The 22,781-nt window shown below is 44.7% G+C and overlaps 2 protein-coding genes across 2 annotated transcripts in view; one reads left to right on the top strand and one right to left on the bottom strand.

The window, feature by feature from the left end:
• Window positions 1–22,781, bottom strand: part of LOC135258590 (uncharacterized) — a 614,972-nt gene that overhangs the window by 573,776 nt on the left and 18,415 nt on the right. The window lies entirely within an intron of this gene.
• On the top strand, window positions 8,376–22,694 carry LOC135258510 (uncharacterized). The gene is made up of 3 exons (XM_064341980.1): window positions 8,376–9,592; window positions 21,108–21,183; window positions 21,250–22,694. The coding sequence occupies exons 1-3, from the start codon at window positions 8,831–8,833 to the stop codon at window positions 21,909–21,911; spliced, it is 1,500 nt and encodes a 499-aa protein (XP_064198050.1). The 5' UTR covers window positions 8,376–8,830; the 3' UTR covers window positions 21,912–22,694.

Raw genomic sequence — 22,781 nt, forward strand, 5'->3', positions numbered from 1 at the left:
CGTATAGACTGTGACCTGATCCAGGGTAGCTCCCTCACTGGTGATGATGTTGAGGGCTGGAGGGGGTGTGGCACCCTTCCGGCAGAACCACATAACCTTAGTTTTGGAGGTGTTAAGAGACAGTTTAAGGTGGGTAAAAGCCTCAGCGTATAGGTGAATGAGTGAGTTACCAGGAGCCTGAGGGATGTTATTGATGTATATGGAAGACAAGTATTGAGCCTTAGGGGACACCCCTAGTGACTGGGAGAGGGTGAGAGAGAAGGTTTTCATACCTCACGCGTTGCACCCAGTGAGAGAGATAGTGAGAAAACCAAGCCAGTGAATGATTAGTGACCCCAATGCTGCTCAGTCTATTTATAAGAATGGTATGATCAACCGTATCGAAAGCTTTGGCAAGGTCAATTAATATTGCAGCACAGTGTTGTTTGACATCTAATGCAGATGTAATATCATTGAGAACCTTTAAAGTAGCTGTAACACAACCGTACCCAGAATGAAAACCAGACTGCACCCCAGATAGTATACCATACACATCCAGATAATCAGTTAGTTGTTTGTTAACAAGTTTTTCAAATACCTTGGAAACACAAGGCAAGATAGAAATGGGCCTGTAACTGTTTGGGTCAGCCTGATCACCACCCTTAAACAGAGGAAGCACAGCCGCTTCTTTCCAACCAGCTGGTATTTCAGCCATATGGAGGGAGAGGTTAAGGAGCTCTGTTATGGGAGCTGCAATGATGGGAGCCGCAATGTTGATAAAAAACGCGGCAAGCTCATCAGACCCAGCTGTTTTTTTGGGGTCCAGAGAGATCAATTCCCTCAAAACCTCCCCTTCCGAGACGGCTGGAGAGAAAAACTGTGGAGGGGAGCATGGAGGCTGGGAGGGGGCTGCAGGTGGCCAAGGCGTAGGGTTTAAGGGCGAGGGACTCTTTGATATACAGGTGGTGGTTAAAGACTCAAAAACAAAACCAGACTTTATAAAGTGTCGATTGAAGATATCAGCCATAGAGTTCTTATCTGTAACTACAAGATCATCCACTTGAAGTGACAAGGGCAGAGAAGAGGGTTTGTTCTCGAGTTTTCTCACCGTTTTCCAAAATGTATTGGGGTCAGCGCCGCATAATGTAAATTACTCCTTAAAGTAACCAGCTTTGGCCTGTCGCACAGCTTGTGTGGCCTTATTCCGGATCTGACGAAACAAAAGTCTGTCAGTGGCAGACCTGGATAGACGTGCTTTGCGCCAGGCGGAATTTTTTTGTTGTAGCAGCACTGTCAAATCTCGATTAAACCAGGGACTGAGGTTATTTTTTATCTGTAGTTTCTTAATGGGGAGGTTAGAGAGGGGGGACAGCAAGGGGCACTGCTAGATGGCTAGCAGATATGGGAGGCAGTGGTAGTAGAAGCAGCAATCCAGGGCAACAGGGCCCGAGGCCAGGCTAGATGGTTAGCAGTTGGGGGGGCGGTGATAGCAGCAGTAGCAGCAGCAACAGAAGCAACAGCAGCAGCAACAATCCAGACCCACAAGGCCCACGGCCACGCTAGATGAATTTGTAATTAGGAGAGGCAGTGGCAGAAGCAGAAGCAGTAGCAGCAGCCATAGCAGCATTAGCAGCAGCAGCTGAAGTGTTAGTAGCAGCAGTCACATGCTGCAAATTAGCAGCTAGCATTCGGCTACCCAGCCTGTTGGGGTGGACTCTGTCAAATCTTAAAAAGGAGGAACGGTTCCAAAACAAATTAAAATTGTCAATAAAACCTATGTTGTTCGCTCTGCAAGCAGACTGGAGCCAGGTGTTAAGGCTGAGGATTCGACTAAAATGCGCCGCTCTCCCCAGCATGGGCAGGGGACTGGAAATAAAAAGGGACTTTCCACAGTTGTTTAAAAACTTAAAAAGGCCGTTGAAATCATTTTTGGTCAGCTCAGACTGCTGACGTGCTGTATCATTGGTTCCCACATGAACTATCACCCGGTTTATAGAAGACGGGAGTGATGGCATCAGTCCCCATAGCTTACCCAGGATGATAGGGACCGTGGCACCAGGGAAGCAGTGTGTGGCTACGTTAAAAAAGTGGAGGTTCCTGGTTATGGAATCTCCCACTATTAAAGTGGTCGGGAAGAAGAGGGGACGAGGAGATGATAAATCCGTAGAGTGTGTCTGGGCAGGTGGGTGTTGTGGCGAGGCCGTGACAAAAGTCCTGGGAGGAGGGTTCCCTACCGGCTCAGGGCAAGGCAGACCTCCAGACTGTCTGAGCACTGCCTCCTTCAGGGTACGTCGGGAAGCGGAGGTCATCACCCTGGATGAGGGCCGCTGTTCTGGCCTCACAGTGGAGCGGTAAGCCACCCATGTGCCACCAGCCACCAGTGGTGGGAAAGCTGCAGTGTTGGGAGGCGCCGTTTTTGGATAGGGGTCCAGGTCGGGATGAGTCGGAGCCGGAGCCGCAGGAGCATCAGCTGGGTGAACTGGAGCGTCATCAGCCATGTAGCGGTTGGAGCTGTTTATGTGAGGCGGTGAGGCGGCCCCGCTTGAGACTCTCCTGCAACCACGAACCACCACTTCAGCCCAGGACAACTGGTGGTTCGTTGTCGAGCAGGATGAAGGCCGTGGACAAGTGGAGGGGTCCCACGGAATTGTGTCCTGCAAGGCTAAGCCGAGAGAGGCAATCTTCTTAGACTGCCCAAGAGCCACATCTATAACGCTGGACAAAAGCGAGTCTTTTTATCTAATTCATCCGAGAGCCATGGGATGTCCTCCTCCAGGTCAGTAATCTTCTTGTTCGCTTTCTTTAGTAGCAGTTCGTCCTTACTGGGCATAGTTGACATGGGTTTATTTTGGTTATCTTAGCCACTAGGCTAAAAAACACTAAAAATGCTGATAAAATAAAATGGAATAAAATGATGATAATAGTAATGATGATAAAATAGATCGAATAGATAAAATAGAACCGCAGATAAAACCGCAGGAGCTTACTGAGACACGTCTGCTCTCTCTGCCACGTATGCACGTATGTGTCTGTCCTGTATGTCTAGAACATAACTAGAACAGTATAACAATAGAAATGTCTGCTAAAACAAGAAATTTTGACTAGCTGTTGAAAAACATATATTTCATATCAGTGCAGCATTAATCCCAAGATGTGTGCCCCTCATGAGTATCCCACGTCTGGTGAGGGTAGCCCTTGTTTTGCCTGGAATAAGCCCAATTTCAGTCTCAAAATGAGCTTATTATATCTGAAATTATACCAACTGCCAAATGCAAGGTGATAAAGCCATGGACGCACCACTGTATAACCAGATGCAGACATAAACAAGCCAGGCTTTTCAATCCGTGTATCGTTCGTTCTTTTCATATTCAATTGAGAATCCAAAATCGGAAAATTAAAACACAATTTGTTATTTCATTATTTGTTTACGAATCTGTTACCAAAAACAAATAACAAAGTGTTTTTCGTACTTTCAATTTTGTGCTCAGATCAAAAATAGGAAATGAAAAAACGTGCCACGGGCTGAACTTGATTTTGATATTTAATTTGTCTGATTTGTGTGACCCGGAAGTTATTGACTTCTTCGTGTGTTGCACTTGATAAGCTTGCAGCAAATTTGCCAAAAGTTCATGTGTGAAAGAAAGCCTGAAAAACCAGAATCACGCAGTGATTGTAAGTCAATGAACCAGTATTTTTTGAAGTAATGTGGTATCGACACCATGGCCGCACTGGAACCATACGCTAATTTAAAGGACCATACTATTGTTATTACATGTCATTGTCCATTGTCAGCATTGACCACATAGTTAACATAAACCTTGAACATTTTCCCCAAAATTGCTTTATTTTTGAGATATTGTGTTTGTTTACGTTTTGTCCAGACAGATGTCATTCACTGCCATTCATTTTGAAACAGTGTCGAAAAACACTCTACGAGACTTGAAAGTTGCTAGGTATAGGTAATTCACCCTTTTGAAAATCACTACGCCGTTTATTTTATCTAAAATTACTGTATTACTCTAATACAAGCCATTCAAATTCATTCATAATATCAAGAGCGTCTCATTTAGGCGTACGCCGGCCTCAGTAACAAGCACAAGCATCGAGGTCAACGATTGGCTGAAAGTTACACCTCAGACTTGTGTCTTTACCGCTTCCTGGTTACAAAGTCCAATCAGAGCCACCCAGAGACGTTTTGCCCAATGGGATGCAGCCAAGGAAATGTGTTCCTTGCGCGGAAACTAGAAACAGAGTTTCTGTTACTGAGGCCGGCGTACGCCTAAATTGTATTAAGAGCGAAATGACTGTTATAATCACAATATAGCGTAATTGTAAAGCATGTTTACTTGAGCTGGAATTGAAGTTCGTTGGATTTATATACCACAGGTGTGTTACATGTGTAAGAAGCAGACAGTACACATTAAACCAACGTAAACAATGGTTTTGGTTATTCTTATAAATAAACCATAAGCCATAATTTTGGATATTAAGATTACATTTAAGCTTAAATCCAAGAGCATTTTTATAAATGAGCTCCCTGCAGTGCTTGCTCAAATCAATCCCATGCATTTAAATCCATGTGGAAAGTACACAAGCACACACTTCACCTAGAGGCAGAGCGCAAAGGCGGTTGTGGTGCAACAGTGGGTTAGCAGCTAGTGATAGATTAAATTCAATATGAGTCCAAGCTGTATTGGAGAGAGGAACATCAACTTCAACAAGATTTCATGGCTGCATATTATAAGCCAGTTGACACCTTAAGAAAACAACAGTGCCCACAATTTACTAGATAAGGGGTGAAACTTAAGCAATTCATGAGCATGAGATACTAACTCCTGACTAACTGACAAAATCATGCACAGGATGCCCCTGCACAGTATGAGCACTGTAGCTGCAGAAGATATTCAGACTCAGAGTCAATAGGGTAGACAACACATTGAGAATAGAGCTCAATGGGATTTCTATTATTATAAGTAATAAATTCAGCATTTTCCTCTGGGCTAAAACAAGAACACATATATTGTTATTCATTAGAAACATTACAATCACAGATCTATTATGGCAGTTACAAAGCAAACACCCCAGTTTATCAATTATCCACACTACACAGTGTTGTGTAGTCGTTGAATCTAAACATTGTTCCAGGTTTATTTGTCACTGATGTAATGAGAACTTGAATCCCTGTATAATCCAGATGTCTGTCACTTGCTGGTTAATAGACATGTCTGAAACTGTCCAGGACCAGGGGCAGAGACGTTGACCAGCACTGTTCAAAGAATTTGTGAACAGGAATGCACATGTGCAGAGAAGTGCTTGTAGGCATACATGCAATAGATTGGCGGCCTGTCCAGGGTGATTCCTGCCTCTCGCCCAATGCATGCTGGGATAGGCTCCAGCACCCCCCGTGACCCTCCATGGATGGATAGAGACAGATTTATTTCAGCTTTAATTAACTATATGAGAATTCCAGTGGGTCAAAAGTTTACATACACTTTCTTAGTATTTGGTGGCATTGCCTTTTAATTTAATGTTTTCTGGAGAAATATGCTTCCTGTAGTGACTGACCAGCAGTTTTCTATATGAATTTCAATGTGTTCCATGAGGCAATACTAAATATTTGACACTTTGATCTGACACAAAGTTTGTATGACATAGTAATATGGTAAGATTACAAAACACAGGGCCAAGTGACTTGAAAGAATTGAGGAGATATTGGGTAGAATTGCTTTGGAATACATGTTATTAAATTTTGGTGAGGCAAGATAGCCTATATTGTTTGTAGTACCGTAACTTGGAGTCATTTTGATATCAATACTTTTAATGGCAGGCCTGGATTTTGGCAGTCTGAATGAATGAGTTATTGACGGTGTATGTCTTGTATGTGTGAGTAACTTGGCATTTTTGTACGTTGAAAACGTGTTTTTTATGAGATATCATTTCTTTTTGCAAAGCGTTTTATTACGAGAGTGAGAAATGCGAAGTGACCCTGTAAGAAACGGTTGTGGGTTATGGCTATCCTTGTGTGAATTTGTACAGTCTGATGAGCGTGTACGTTTAGCAGTTTCGGTTTGCTATATATGTAAAACAGTGGCTGTGACAAATGGTGCAGTTGCGTAATTGTAAACGCATCAGAAAAGGTGAAATATGGCCAGTGTATGTAGGCTACTCACGGATTTGACGGGCATCCAACGAGCCTTGATTGACAAAAGAATCAGCAAGCCCGTAGAATTAGAGCTGCCCAGGTCGCAACTTGTGTACCCTTCTGTCCTGCTCCGTTCTCTGTTATTTCGTGAAGATGCACTTTTAGTGTTTGTAAGGTTTATAAGGCATTTTGATAGGCTTATCTGCAGGTAGGAATCCTCTTTGCTGTTTTGTTAAGCTAGAACCGGAAAAGTTGATAGTGGAGAATAGGAGCAGACGCATATGTCCCAGCAGGCTTTGCATATGAGAAAATAACAACAGTGTGAGATAAATTAGGCGAAATTATGAAATTGCGAAGTTGAAACAATATGTTTTTAGCAGAATGGGCATGTAGGTGAAGATTGACATGATCACAGACTATAGTGTGAAGTAAATGAAGTGACCATGAGCGAGCTTAGTTTCCTTATCAAACGGTATATATAACAGTCTGTATTAAACATTAGGTGTTGAAGTGGAGGGTTAAATAACGTGTGCAATCTATTGCACTAATGTCTTTTTCTCATGTTCAGTGCTAGTAGTTATATTTATGAGTGAATCATGATTTTAAATGTAATGCTTTAATGCGGAGTTGCAGAACATACATACGTAGTAATTGTTTGTATGCGGCTAGATAAAGAACAGGGCGAGGTAACATGAATGTAGAAACGTGGCGTTTGCTGATAAGTATTTTTGTATGGTAGCCAAGTGAAGAAATATAGTTAGTAGAAATGGCACAGTGGTGAACTGGTGTAACTTTTTAATAAAAGGAATACATTTGCCGTCATGAAATGCATATGTGTGGCCGTGAGTGAGTTTTGGTAAAGCAAATATAAGCGTAAGAAAACGTTAGTGTAAAAGAGGAAATGATCTGCCTGAGGGCGAGGCGGGATTAAAGCCTTAAACCGGAGGTTTACCAGTCTGTGACTTCGTTAGTGCAGCACCATGCCATAGCTATGCAATGTGTGAAATATCATTAGCAAACCTGCCGGTGGTTTTAAAGAAGAACACAGGCCAGTAAGCACATAAGAGCTCCAGTTGAATCCATATGGCTTAGCAATATTGTAGCCGGTTAATAACTGAACGTACAGACGGTACGTCATAATGCATATGGCTTAGCAGTATTGTAGCCAGTTAATAACTGAACGGTGAATGGCGGGTAGATATGGTGCAAAAGCAATAATTGATAAGTAGTAGACAATTATTAGTGAGGGTCGAAGCAGGTTAAAGAAACGTGTTCCTAGCTGGGCTTGAACCTACGACCCCGTGTTCCCAAGACTGTAACCTTGCCCACTAGGCCACAGGCAGACTAGCTGTTTAAACTGGAAATGCTTCAGAGTAAAAAGGTATGGGTATTTTGCGTGTGTATGCGCGTTTTTGATTGGGTCATGTAGGTGAAGATTTGGCTGGTGTCAGTGAAATGTCCAATGGGGAGACATGTTGTTAGTGGGATAGGCGGCAGGAAAAATACGAATGAGAAGAAGAAGAAGAAAGAGAAGAAGAAGGAGAAAACGCAAAATCCCCTTAGTTTGGGGCTTTATTGTGTGGACATGAGAAGTTGTTAATGAATTCTGTCTGTTGAAATGGGGTCAGAATGTACAGAATTTAATGTTTTTAAGGGCTGAGTGTCTGTGGCTGTTGTGGTTATTTCTGTGGGGAACCCTGAAAAGTGCCAAACTCTCGGTGCTGTATAGGTATGGGGCATGCCCCCGCCAAGGCATAACTTGGCGGGATGGCATACCTGCCATCCCAATTAGTCAGTCGTTTGCTCTAACTGCATTAGGCAGGTATTGTGTGGAGCTAGTTAGCTTGCTTGGCTTGTGGGTAATTGCTCAGTCATCAGCTGCTATTCATTTGGTAATTGGCAGCGCTTGTAGTCTGGCTTGGAGCGACGCTAGTTAGTGTTAGTGCATCTCTATCCTTCTGCCATCACCCTTCCTCTCACTACTCCCTGTCCTCACTGCTATGCTATGTGTCAACCCCATCCCAACCTGTTCTCTCCCCTACAGAACACGCTTCCGCAGGCGAGGCCTCCCATAGCGACGGAACCTCTCCAACCTTCGCTATCCCTCACTGACCCCCTGTGACAACTTCACGGTCACAGGAGGGCTATGGAACTGCCAGTCTGCTACGCGGAAGGCTGACTTCATTTCGGCCTATGCGTCCCTCCTCTCTCTACATTTCCTTGCCTTCACTGAGACCTGGATCACACACTGCAACCCCTGCAGCCCTCTCCTCCTCCTTCTCCTTCTCTCACACCCCCTGCCCGTCTGACCGTGGTGGGGGCACAGGTTTGCTGATCTCTCCCTCCTGGAAATTCTCTGTTCTCCTCCTCTCTCACCTCTCTATCTCTACCTTTGAATACCACTCTGTCTCAGTCACCTATCCTGTTAACTTGTATATTGTTGTTATCTATCACCCTCCAGGGCCCCTGGGAAGCTTCCTCGATGAGCTCGACACCCTGCTCAGCTCCTTCCCAGAGGATGACCTCCGCTCTCTCTCTCCCTCCTCTCTCGCTTCTAGTGTCACTGCTTCACTCCCCCCTCTTGAATCCTTCTCCAACCTACCCACTGACTCTGCATCCTCCGCTCTGTCTTCCTCGCTCTCCTCAGCACTTGACTCTCTCTGTCCTCTAGTCTCCAGGCCGGCACGCTCGTCCCCTCCCAGTCCGTGGATGTCTGACCCCCTCCGAACCAACCGGGCCAGCCTACGTGCAGCAGAGAGGAAGTGGAGGAAATCCATGGCTCAATCTGACCTGTCTGCCTACCAGTCTCTGCTAGCTGCATTTTCTACTGCTGTAACCTCTGCCAAAATTAATTATTATCAAACAAAAATTCATAAATCTGCCTCTAACCCTCATCAACTGTTCTCCATTTTATCTTCTCTCCTCAGCACTCCTCCTCCCCCACCTCAGTCCTCCCTTGCTGCAGATGACTTTGCGGTTTTCTTCGATGAGAAGATTGCAGACATCCGCAGCTCCTTCACGTCCACCGCCACCCTTCCCCACTCCCCCCTCTCTGTTCCCTCCCCTTGTTTCTCCATTTTCTCTCCCCTAACTGACTCTGATGTTTCCCAGCTCCTACTCTCCCACCGCCCTACCACCTGTGCTCTTGACCCTATCCCTTCCTCTCTCCTCCAGACTATCACACCTGACACCCTCCCGTTTGTCACCTCCCTTGTGAACTCCTCCTTGTCTTCTGGATGTTTCCCCTCTTCCTTCAAGCTGGCCCACATCACCCCACTGCTGAAAAAGCCCACTCTGGATCCCTCCGTCATCCAGAACTACCGTCCTGTTTCTCTTCTCCCTTTTTTATCCAAAACAATTGAACGAGCTGCTTCTAACCAACTCTCCTCTTTTCTCTTGCTGAACAACCTCCTAGACCCCCACCAGTCCGGCTTCAGACCTGGCCACTCGACAGAGACCGCACTCCTCTCGGTCAGTGAGTCGCTTCACGCCGCACAAGCAGTCTCCCATTCGTCCATCCTGATCCTCCTACACCTTTCTGCTGCCTTCGACACAGTCGACCACCCCATCCTCCTGTCCTCCCTTGCAGCTATGGGGATCTGTGGCACAGCGTTAGACTGGATCGAGTCCTACCTCTCTGGTCGCTCCTTCCAAGTCGCCTGGGCTAGTGCAGTATCGGCACATCGGCACATCGCAGGAGTTCCCCAGGGCTCAGTTCTTGGTCCCCCCCTGTTCTCCCTGTACACCCAATCTCTTGGTCCTGTAATCTCTGCCCATGGTTTGTCTTATCATTGTTATGCCGATGACATACAAATCTTTCTCTCCTTCCCCCCCTCTGACACACAGGTCTCCGCTCGCATCTCTGCTTGCCTGAGGGACATCCAGAGCTGGATGGATAACCACCAGGTAAGACAGAGATGATCTTCATCCCTGCTCCATCCTCTAACCTCCTTGACCTTTCTAATTCCCTAGGGGACACCGTGGTGTCATCATCACCCACTGCCAAAAACCTCGGAGTGGTGATGGACAACAGACTGTCCCTCTCCCAGAACATCACGGCGGTGAGTCGAACGTGCAGGTTCTTCCTGTACAACATCCGGAGAATCCGCCCCTTCCTCACCACCTACGCAACCCAGCTCCTGGTTCAAGCGATGGTCCTGTCCCGCCTGGACTACTGCAACTCACTACTGGCTGGTCTGCCAGCATCCGCCATCAGACCCCTGCAGCTCATCCAGAATGCTGCAGCACGTCTGGTCTACAACCTCCCCAGACATTCCCATGTCACCCCCCTGCTCACTGACCTCCACTGGCTGCCTGTTATGGCACGCATCAAATTTAAGACCTTGGTGCTTGCATACCAGGCAGCCAAGGGGTCAGCACCAGGATACATCCAGAGGATCATCAGACCCTACACACCAGCCCTCTCCGTTCTGCCACCTCTGGACGCTTGGCACCTCCCCCTCTTCGTGTCTGTACTTTCCGTTCGCGTCTGCTGTCTGTCCTGGCCCCTCGCTGGTGGAATGACCTTCCCGTGGCGGTCAGAACAGCAGAGAATCTGACTACTTTCAAGCGCAGCCTAAAGACTCATCTCTTCAGGCTGCACCTCTCCCCACCCCTCCCTAGCCTCTAGTTTAGCTCAATGTACCTAGTTAGGCTAATGCGATCATGTTAGTTTTGTATTAGGCAGGATTGTTTGTTTGTTTGCTGAACAGGTTACCCTATAGGTTTGGAGTCCTGATCTATGTGGTCACTTCTGGCACAACGATCTTTACTTCACTCTAGTGTGTTTTTATGCACCTCTGCACCTTGAACTGATGCACTTGTTGTACGTCGCTCTGGATAAGAGCGTCTGCTAAATGCCTGTAATGTAATGTAATGTAATGAAAACAATTTTCAACCGTCCACCACGTTTTGCCAATGTTCCAACTCTCATGTCATCACTGCTGCATGCGCCACAAAAACTATTACCCTACTAACGCTTAGATTACAGTGTGAAATATCCTCATTATAAAATACCACTAACCTATTTAAAGACACTCAATTTCAAAAATAACGTATATAACCAAAATATTTTGAGCAGTAATACTTACATTACATTACAGGCATTTAGCAGACGCTCTTATCCAGAGCGACTTACACAACTTTTACATAGCATTTTTACATTGTATCCATTTATACAGCTGGATATATACTGAAGCAATTTCGGTTAAGTACCTTGCTCAAGGGTACAACGGCAGTGTCCTACCCGGGAATCGAACCTGCGACCTTTCGGTTACAAGCCCAGTTCCTTACCCACTGTGCTACACTCCGTCCTGAATAGCAATGATGAAATCTTATCTGTTTTCAGTAGATGGAGACAGAGACAGTAAATCAATGATACAGTTCTATCCACTTCAGTCTTATACTAGGAAACGATGTCAGCTAGGTCTATCAGCAAACATATGGCTTAGCTATGCCCAGAAGTCCTCAATAATAATAGTGCTTTCCAAGAAATTATGAAAAATCTTTGACAACGTGTCATCAGTATGTTAGTAAGGTTGTATACGAGGACGTATTTCTACTTACGAACCGGATACACACTTCCTGTTGTGGGACCGAGACGAACGAGTGGTGCAAGCTAAGTGTTTGCTGGGTGTTGTGTATTCGATTGTGTATTTGATTCATTTGATTTATTTGTTTTTTGGTGTTTGCTTGTTTGGATTGTTTGGTTTACTTGTTTGGATTGGAGTTGGAGCGAGACGAACGAGTGGTGCTAGCAAATTGTTTGCTGGGTGCTGTGTGTTTGATTCATTTGCTTTTGGGTGTTTGCTTGTTTGGACTGGGGTTCTGTGGAGCTTGGAGTGGAGTTTTTCTGTGGAGTTTGGAGTTCTAATATTAGTTCACAATCTTAAAACTCATTATTATAAGCGAGATTTGCTCCTAAGGTGAAAGCCTTTGTTGCCGTTAAAGGAACAGAGAGGGACCTTTACCCCGTTTTTTTCCCCCTTCGTTAGCACTCGGCTAGCAAGCCGGTTAGTACATTTGGCATACTTGAGCTAACAAGGTTTTTTTTGGGAGGGTTGTTTCGCCCTTTCGGAAGCAAATCCTAGCTGCCTCCAGTGTTAACTAAGTTTATAATATACTACAGTTAATGTTAGCGCTAAGTGCTTTACGTTAGAAAGTTAAAAAAGGCTTTTCGCCTCTCCGGTTTATACCATTAGCTGTCCAGGGCCATCTCCTGTGTTTTTAAGCCGCAGATTGGTGTTTTTATCTCTGTTACATATCGTTATCGAAATAGTTTGCCTCCGTTGTTAAGTACTAATGTTAAATATAGTAGTTAGTCTAGTATTATAAACAGATTGCAGATAAATTTTGGGAAATGTTTTAGCCTGTGACAAAATATTACCTAGCTAGCTTACCTAGAGTTACTGGCATTTAGCAAAATCTGAGTTAGCTGATGAAAAATCAGATTGATTTCACAGCTGATAGTTCTTTTGCATATTAACTAAACGCTTAGCTTACATTACCTGGGAAGTTAGCTAAAAGAGGCTTTTTTTCCTCTCCAGTTTCTACTGCTTGCTGTCTGGAGCTACCTAGCATGTTTTTTAAGTGCGGTGTTGCTGACTCCGTCTTGGCAGTAAATTTATCTTAACTCACGGAGAGATAGGAAGATAGTCAGGGGTTGAAATGTGGCCAAAACTATGTGAGGGGTGTAGAATGATCGCTCTGCTGGAAAGCTATTTCCTTGGGCTGTTCATCTGTCACCGCTGTCAGCTTATTGAGCATCTTGAGGGCAAGATTTGTGTTCTCGAGAGCCAACTGGCTGAACCTTCACATAGTTCTCAATTGGAAGAGTTCCCAGAATTTAATAGCACGTCCTTTAAAGACCTGGTGTGCATGCCTAGGCCGGGAGGGGGGAAGTCTTTAGAGCAGGCAGGGAGACACAGTTGGGTGACAGTAGGGCGTAAACACAGGAAAGGGCTTGCACACCACATAGGGGCGGCATCTCCAGAGGTTGTGGTGTCCAACCGATTCCAGCCCTTGCAGGAATTGGACCTGGCCCTTGACCCTGAGAGTGAGGGGACTGATGAGACTCAGGGCACACAGATGGCCACATCCTCCAGGAAAAGGGCGTTATTAATAGTGGGGGACTCAATTATTAGAGGGGTAGACAGCATAGTCTGTTTGCTTGACAAGGAGTCTTGCACGGTGTGTTGTCTGTCTAGTGCCCAGGTAGGAGACCTCCTTGAGCGTGTGGACAAGCTCCTGGCCAGAGAGGAAAGGGATCCAGATGTCATGGTCCATGTAGGGACCAATGATATAGGTAAGGGCAGGTTTGCAGGACAAATTTGTGGAATTAGCAGAGAAGATTAGGAGCAAAACCTCCACGGTAGTCTTCTCTGGAATTCTACATGTACCATGTACAAGCAGAGGGAAGCAAAACTTTATCTAGGGGTTTAACACGTGGCTACAATCCTTTTGTAGGAAATAGGGGTACAGGTTTATAGGGCACTGTGATTCCTTTTGGGACAGGAGTGAGCAGTACAAACATGATGGGCTGCACCTGAACCGGAAGGGTACCTTTGCACTGAGCCAGCGTATGCTCAGGCTAGCACAGGATTGTTTAACCTGGGGACTTAGGGGGCAGGGAGGATAGAGAGTGTAATGGGTAGGGAGGTGCAGACTGCCCAGATGGAAGCTGTCAAGGCTACCTATAATAGTGAAAACATTAATGATGTCTTTTTAAAGCAAAAGTTTAGTAAGGGTGGCTTGGGACGGTGGGGAGTGGGGGAACAGGAGAGGATGTGTAGAAACAATAGTCTGAAATGTCTTTGTTTAAATGCTAGAAGTATAAAAAACTAATTTTTGGAAATTGAGGCTTATATTAATGGTAAGGGCTATGACATAGTAGTGATTACAGAGATGTGGCTGGGGGAAGAGGATGGGGATGAATATAATATAGAAAGGTATAAATTTATTAGGGAGGTTAGATCCAGTAAGAGAGGTGGGGGTGTGGCTCTATATGTAAAAGATAAACTTAATGTGCAAGAAATTCCAGAAATTGACCAGCTCATGCCTAGTGAGGATATTTGGATTAAGCTCATAGGGGAACATGAGAAGGGGCTTAACATAGGTGTGTTACCAACCGCCAGCTTGAGACAGTAGTGTGAATACTATGCTCTTTGAAAATATAAAATAAGCATGCAGAGGAGGTGAGACTATTGTCATGGGCGACTTCAATTACCCCAGTATTAATTGGGAATTGGTGACAGGACAAGGAAAAGGGGAGGAGGAATTTTTAGATGTTATAAATGACCTGTTTTTAGCACAGTATGTCAGACAGCCTACAAGAGGGAAATCAATTCTAGATCTGGTGTTATGTAATAACTCTGACAGAATTTGTAGTATAGAGGTAATGGAACCAGTTGGGACAAGTGATCATTCCACAATTAGGTTTGATGTATCCAAATTAAATAGTAGGAGCGCTGCGTGGGTCCACAATCATGCCAAACGAGAATCAGGTGCTCTTTGAACTGGACTATCTAAATAGCAATAAACAGGTTTAAGTTCCTTTCCTTTGTAGAAAAACACATTAAGAGTAGGCTACTGAAGGAGAACTTAAAGGATGTCCAAGGCACACTGTTGCATTGGAAAAACATGTATTTTAAAAAGCCTTTATTGTAAATCCATGGCTTGGCAAAGTTAAAAAAACACAAACCGACCAATGTGTTTCAGCTCAAAGGAGCCTTCGTCAGGGTACACAAGGTTTGATGTCGTTTTGGCCAACTATGAGGGCCCCATCTAACTCCAGGATTTTAAATTTTAGCCGGGCCAACTTTAATACAATGCGATCGGAATTAAGTAAGGTAGACTAGGTGAAACTTCTTCATTTCAGGACTGTGAATGAAAAGTGGGGCAGGTTCAAAAGGGTTATACTTGATGCTCAGTATAAATTCATTCCAAAAGGTCCAGAAAAGTAAGTTGAAAAAGCAGTCTTCACAGTGGATGAATAAAGCTGTATGGAAGAGTTTGAGGGAAAATAATGAACTGTTTAAGATATATAAAAATGACAGTACTGAGAGTAATAAGGCTGAATATTGTAATATGCGTTAAAAAAGAACTAAGGGTAGCCAAAAGGCTCTATGAAAGGCAAATTGCAGATGATTCTAAAAGTAATCCTAAACATTTCTTTCAATACTGCAATAGGAAAAATAGGAAGTTAATGGCATTAAAAATAATGACAGAGCACTTCTTTATAAAAATAAGGACATTGCTGATGCCCTAAATAGCTACTTTGTTGAGAGTTTTACCAGAGAAGAGGTTAGTAATAGGCCGGAAGGTGTATTCAATACTCAGAATGTCTTGGCAGATATTGAGATAGGGGATATAGAAGTATTAGATAAATTACATAAACTAAAGATAAATAAAGCAGCAGGCCCTGATGGCATATACCCAAGGGTACTAAAGGAGTTAAGGGAGAGATCATTTTTAAACCACTGGCAAGTATTTTAGACAGTCTTTAGAAACTGGAGAAATACCAAATGACTGGAAACAGGGTATTGTAATACTAATATATAAGAAAGGGGACCATACTTATCCAGGAAACTACAGGCCTGTCAGTTTAACTTGCATCACATGTAAAATACTTGAATCGATCATTAGAGACCAACTAGAATTAGTTCTTGAAAATAATAACAGCCTAAGGGATTGCCAACATGGTTTCTGCAAGGGAAGGTCATGCCTGATGAACCTTCTGACATTCTTTGAGGAAGCTACCACGTGTCTGGATGGGAGCAAGGCTTATGATATTATATACTTAGATTTCCAAAAGGCATTTCATAAGGTGCCACATGACAAACTCATTATCAAAATGAGGACAGTAAGAATTACAGCAGGCATTTCAGAGTGGGTTTAGAACTGGTTACGGGATAGAACAGAAAGGGTAGTAGTAGGAGGGATATTATCTAAGCAGGGTATTGTGGGAAGTGGAGTTCCACAGGGATCAGTGCTGGGTCCAATGCTCTTCCTCATTTACATAAATGACCTTGACACAGACATTGAAAGTACACTAGTCAAATTTGCAGATGATACAAAACTGGGAGGTTTAGCTAACAGTTTGGAATCTACTAAAGTAATTCAAGAAGATTTAAACAGAATCCAGAAGTGGGCAGAAACCTGGTAAATGAAATTCAATATATCTAAATGTAAAGTTCTACATGTGGGGAATAAAAACATAGGGCAGGATTACTTTATGGGTGGTACAAAATTAGAATATGCACGTGTAGAAAAAGACTTGGGAGTAATAGTTGATCAAAGCCTATCAGGGTCTGGTCAATGTGCTGTAGCAGTAAAAAAAAGCCGACAGGATGCTGGGATACATAGCCAGGAGTATTATGTGCAGTTCTGGGGACCATACTAAAAGAAAGATATAGAGGTGCTGGAAAAGGTCCAAATATCGGCAACCAGATTGATACTGGGTATAAAAGATAAGTGTTATGAGGAAAGGCTTGAGTTAGGGATGAGCGAGTACTCCATTATCTGTATCTGTTCAACCAACAAAATTACCTGTATCCGTATCCGTACTCGGAACGGGCGGGGCTTAAACCGGAAGCGGACGGGGCATAACCGAAAGTTGGTATTTTAACATCTTAGCGCAAAGCCCCTAGTGGTCGGCACGCCAGTGTGCAGAGATTACTGAACTCAGACATTCAGTGCTCCTGCAACCAAAGTATGAGTTAACAACAGAAACGCTTTGTTTTAGTTCCATAGTAGACGATACATGACAACTATGCCGAATACGGAGTTTCGCCGCGCCACCATTGTCGCCCTGGTTGTTCATTTAACATGCACCCCCTCCCTGCAGTCTCATCTGCAACTGCACCCCCCACCCATGACATAATGGACAGTATTTTCTATCTGGGCATTCATAAAAATATTCTTTCACCACTAAAAAATCGTATTCCGTCATAGCAACAAGATAAACCCGACAATAGCCCTAAGATGTGCCAATACAGTAGTGAAAACGCTGCTCACTGAATAATGAAATAAACGAGACATTTAAAAAATGATACCATGTCATTCTACAGTTAATATCTGGGACTAAATATTGAATAAATACACAACCTTACCATTGGTTTTACGCGTAGAGATGTCCCTTTTGAGACTGAGTGGTCATATATTGTCTTGGACAATCCGTTTGTGAAATATACGCGCATTTGTGATGCTTGGGTACCTTCCAAAATAGCTGTGTGTAATACCACACGTGTCGTTTACGGCGTTGTCGCCCTTTTTAGTACAGACTGGCTTGATTGACAATTAATCTATTCAGTAGGTGAGAGTATAAGCTTTCTAATGATGTATAACGTGTAATTTTTCTTTTGGAATAGCGTTTTATAGGTCAGCGTAACCGAAAATTTTCTTATCATCGCATTCACTTACACATTGACTCCGTGGTAGCATTAAAAGACGCTGTTATTGTTACTCTGGTTTTATTATTATTTTTAAATCAACTGACGGTGCCGAGACAGTAGTTGACAAAGCGCGCCAGGTTACAGTTGGCTAACCACGATGTACCGTATGTCTTGTGATTTCAGGTGAGCGACAACCTCTAAATGTGCACAAAAGTGATATTGCATTAGTACAGTGGATGTATAAGAATGCTAGGATGTCAATGATGCTAGTAGTGTGTGTGTGTGTGTGTGTGATCGCTAAATGTTTAGGAATGTTTTGTAAAGGAAATACAAGTACATGCTTATATCATGTAGTCGCTAGCTAACTAGCTAGTTAGCCCTACCGTAGCAGCTGTTTAACTGGCTAGTTAGCCCCACTGTAGCAAGCTAGAAGCTAGAAATGTCAGTTTGTAATCAGTAATATATGCTTACGTGTGAATGTCCAGTAAATGTGTGTTTAGCTATGGTGAGAATAATGTGTTGAGCTGAATCTGAGAATTGCAAACTTTATTTTATTGAGAATGACAATAAATAATAGATTGCTGTGACAATGGCAAGATTGTGTTGTGTGGCGCAGCAGCAGTGAACTTTGTATAGGCTCTGTGTAGAGGAGGAGCTCTGTGTGTGGCTGGCCTATCATGGAACGATGTGGACACTGGACACAGCTACCCAATGAGGATTTTCCTTCATCACGAGTACGAATATTGACACATTTTACTCGGATGGTACTGGTGCTCGTAAAAAGTACATTGTCCGTACCGGATACTCGTTTCATCCGAGTATTCGGCTCAACCCTACCTGAGATACTTGGACTTTTCAAGCTTAGTAAAAGGAGACTTAGGGGTGATTTGATTGAGACTTTTAAATTTATTAAAGGGATTAACAAAGTGAACTACAGGAAATTATTCAAGTTGAGTTCAGTTAGCAGAACGAGGGGGCATAAATGGAAACTGGCAAAGGGTAAATTTCACACAGACATTAGGAAATATTTTTTCACACAGAGAGTGGTCAATGTGTGGAATAGCTTGCCTGGACATGCAGTGGAGGCAGAAACACTGGGGGTATTCAAGGCCCGGCTTGATACAGTGTTAGATACTATTTAGCTTTTCGGTAAACTAAGCATTAAGTACAGTTTAGTGGTAGGAATAGACGAGCAGTGTTGGGCTGAATGGCCTGTTCTCATCTTACGTTATGTTAGGGGCAGCATCTTTTACTGCTACCACAAAGTAAATGCGTAAGTGAATGCGATGATAGCAAAACCTTTGATTACGCTGACCAATGAAACGCTATTCCAAAAGCAAAATTAGACATGTTATACATCGCTAGAAAGCTTATACTCTCATGTACTGAATAAATGAATTGTCAATCAATTGTCAATCAGCAGACTGTACTAAAAAGGGCGACAACGCCGTAAACAACATGTGTGGTATTACGCACAGCTATTTTGGAAGGTACCCAGGCATTACAAATGCACGTATATTTCACAAACGGATTGTCCAAGACAACATATGACCACTCAGTCTCAAAAGGGACATCTTTTTGCATAAAACTAATGGTAAGATTGTATATTTATTCAATATTTAGTCCAAGATATTGACTGTAGAATGACATGGTATCATTTTTTCAAACTTTTTCTTGTTTATTTCATTATTCAGTGAGCAGCGTTTTCACTGCTGTATTAGCATATCTTAGGGCTATTGTTGGGTTTATCTTGTTGCTATGACGGAATACGATTTTTTTAGTGATGAAAGAATATTTTTATGAATGCCAATATAGACAATATTGTCCATTATGTCATGGGTGGGGGTGTAGTTGCAGATGAGACTGCAGGAAGGGGGTGTGTGCTAAATGAACGACCAGAGCGACAATGGTGGCGCTGCGAAACTCCGTATTCAGCATAGTTGTTGTGTATCGTCTACTAATGAAACTAAAACAACGCGTTTCTGTTTTTAACTCATACTTTGGTTGCCGTAGCACTGAATGTCTGAGGTTAGTAATCTTGGCACGCCGGCGTGCCGACCACTAGGGGCTTTGCGCTAAGAGGTTAAGATATTGAGGGATACTGGTGTGACCCAGTCTTTTATTTTGGAGGATATATTGCCCCTGTCTGAAGAATCCTCCTTCTTCAGACCCCTCTGCACCAGTCCGACCACCACTTCATTTCCTTCTCCCTCCCTCTTGCTCCCCTCCCTCCCTCCCCTCCATCCACTCCTACTGTCATGGTCCGCCATAACCTCCGCTCCCTCTCTCCCTCCTCTCTCGCTTCCAGTGTCACTGCTTCACTCCCCACTCTTGAATCCTTCTCCAACCTTCCCACTGACTCTGCATCCTCCGCTCTGTCTTCCTCGCTCTCCTCAGCACTTGACTCTCTCTGTCCTCTATTCTCCAGGCCGGCACGCTCGTCCCCTCCCAGTCCGTGGATGTCTGACCCCCTCCGAACCAACCGGGCCAGCCTACGTGCAGCGGAGAGGAAGTGGAGGAAATCCATGGCTCAATCCGACCTGTCTGCCTACCAGTCTATGCTAGCTACATTTTCTACTGCTGTAACCTCTGCCAAAATTAATTATTATCAAACAAAAATTCATAAATCTGCCTCTAACCCTCATCAACTGTTCTCCATTTTCTCCTCTCTCCTCAGCACTCCTTCCCCACCTCAGTCCTCCCTCGCTGCAGATGACTTTGCAGTTTTCTTCGATGAGAAAACTGCAGACATCCGCAGCTCCTTCATGTCCACCACCACCCTTCCCCACTCCCCCATCTCTGTTCCCTCCCCTTGTTTCTCCACTTTCTCTCCCCTCACTGACTCTGATGTTTCCCAGCTCCTACTCTCCCACCGCCCTACCACCTGTGCTCTTGACCCCATCCCTTCCTCTCTCCTCCAGACTATCACACCTGACATCCTCCCATATGTCACTTCCCTCGTGAACTCCTCCTTGTCTTCTGGATGTTTCCCCTCTTCTTTCAAGCTGGCCCACATCACCCCACTGCTGAAAAAGCCCACTCTGGATCCCTCTGTCATCCAGAACTACCGTCCTGTCTCCCTTCTCCCTTTCCTATCCAAAACAATTGAACGAGCTGCTTCTAACCAACTCTCCTCTTTTCTCTCACTGAACAACCTCCTAGACCCCTACCAGTCCGGCTTCAGACCTGGCCACTCGACAGAGACCGCACTCCTCTCGGTCAGTGAGTCGCTTCACGCCGCACAAGCAGCCTCCCATTCATCTGTCCTGATCCTCCTAGACCTTTCTGCTGCCTTTGACACAGTCAACCACCCCATCCTCCTGTCCTCCCTGGCAGCTATGGGGATCTGTGGCACAGCACTAGACTGGATTGAGTCCTACCTCTCCGGTCGCTCCTTCCAAGTCGCCTGGGCTGGTGCAGTATCAGCACCTCGCCCCCTTGCCACAGGAGTTCCCCAGGGCTCTGTCCTTAGTCCCCTCCTATTCTCCCTGTACACCCAATCTCTTGGTCCTGTAATCTCTGCCCATGGGTTGTCCTATCATTGTTATGCCGATGACACCCAACTCTTTCTCTCCTTCCCCCCCTCTGACACTCAGGTCTCTGCTCGCATCTCTGCTTGCCTGAGGGACATCCAGAGCTGGATGGATAACCACCATCTTAAGCTGAACCCAGGTAAGACGGAGATGATCTTCATCCCTGCTCCATCCTCTAACCTTCTTGACTTTTCTATTTCCCCAGGGGACACCGTGGTGTCATCATCACCCACCGCAAAAAACCTTGGAGTGGTGATGGACAACAGACTGTCCCTCTCCCAGAACATCACGGCGGTGAGTCAAACGTGCAGGTTCTTCCTGTACAACATCCGGAGAATCCGCCCCTTCCTCACCACCTACGCAACCCAGCTCCTGGTTCAAGCGATGGTCCTGTCCCGCCTGGACTACTGCAACTCACTACTGGCTGGTCTGCCAGCATCCGCCATCAGACCCCTGCAGCTCATCCAGAATGCTGCAGCACGTCTGGTCTACAACCTCCCCAGACATTCCCATGTCACCCCCCTGCTCACTGACCTCCACTGGCTGCCTGTTATGGCACGCATCAAATTTAAGACCTTGGTGCTTGCATACCAGGCAGCTAAGGGGTCAGCACCAGGGTACATCCAGAGGATCATCAGACCCTACACACCAGCCAGACCTCTCCATTCTGCCACCTCTGGACGCTTGGCACCTCCCCCTCTTCGCGTCTGTACTTCCCGCTCCCGTCTGCTGTCTGTCCTGGCCCCTCGCTGGTGGAATGACCTCCCCGTGGCGGTCAGAACAGCAGAGAATCTTACCACCTTCAAACGCAGACTGAAGACTCATCTCTTCAGGCTGCACCTCTCCCCACCCCTCCCTAGCCTATAGTTTAGCTCACTGTACCTAGTTAGGATAATATGATTACGTTAGTGTATTTGGCAGGATTGTTGTTGTTTTTGTCTGATTAGGCAAATGTGATTCCAGTGCTAGTTTGTACTTGGTAGGATTCTTGTTTGCTGAACAGCTTACTCTACAGGGTTGGAGTCCTGATCAATGTGGTCACTTCTGGCACTACGATCCTTACTTCACTCTAGTGTTTCTTTTGCACCTCTACATCGTGAACCAATGCACTTGTTGTACGTCGCTCTGGATAAGAGCATCTGCTAAATGCCTGTAATGTAATGTAATGTAAAAAGCCACACCAAAAGATTCCGCCGGCTCCACTGTACCCCATTCCAGTGGTTGGGGGGGTGTTTGAAAGAGTTCTTGTTGATTGTGTGGGCCCATTGCCACAGACTAAGTCTGGTAATCAGTACCTGCTCACCATAATGTGTGTTGCTACTCATTTTCCTGAGGCGATACCTTTGCGGAAGATAACCGCACCGGTCGTTGTTAAGGCGCTCGTTAAATTATTTTCGCTGTTTGGTCTCCCCAAGTCTATTCAGTCTGACCAGGGGACCAATTTCTTGTCCAATATTTTTGCACAGGTACTCGACCAATTAGCAATTAAACCTTTTCCCTCCAGTGCTTACCATCTGGAGTCGCAAGGGGCGCTTGAGCGATTTCATCAGACGCTCAAGTTTATGCTTCATTGCTGACTCAATTCAACACAAAAGTAATATCAATACGGACAACCTTTGAAATATAATAAAGTTTATTGAATACAAAGTACTGAAAAGGGCAAAGCACAATTCACTACAATGAGGTACAATAAACTATGTGAGTGCATGTGTGTGTGTGTGTATTGTGTGTGCGTGT

This window comes from Anguilla rostrata, chromosome 7, assembly GCF_018555375.3.
Source record: "Anguilla rostrata isolate EN2019 chromosome 7, ASM1855537v3, whole genome shotgun sequence".
NCBI lineage: Eukaryota > Metazoa > Chordata > Actinopteri > Anguilliformes > Anguillidae > Anguilla > Anguilla rostrata.

What these genes read in the sequence shown, in the direction of transcription:
- LOC135258510 (XM_064341980.1), top strand. Translation starts at nt 8,831, where the DNA reads ATGTCTGACCCCCTCCGAACCAACCGGGCCAGCCTACGTGCAGCAGAG. An exon ending in CAGAGACCGCACTCCTCTCG is followed by an intron (nt 9,593 to 21,107) that starts GTCAGTGAGTCG and finishes TCTGACACTCAG; the next exon opens with GTCTCTGCTCGCATCTCTGC. An exon ending in CCATCTTAAGCTGAACCCAG is followed by an intron (nt 21,184 to 21,249) that starts GTAAGACGGAGA and finishes CTATTTCCCCAG; the next exon opens with GGGACACCGTGGTGTCATCA.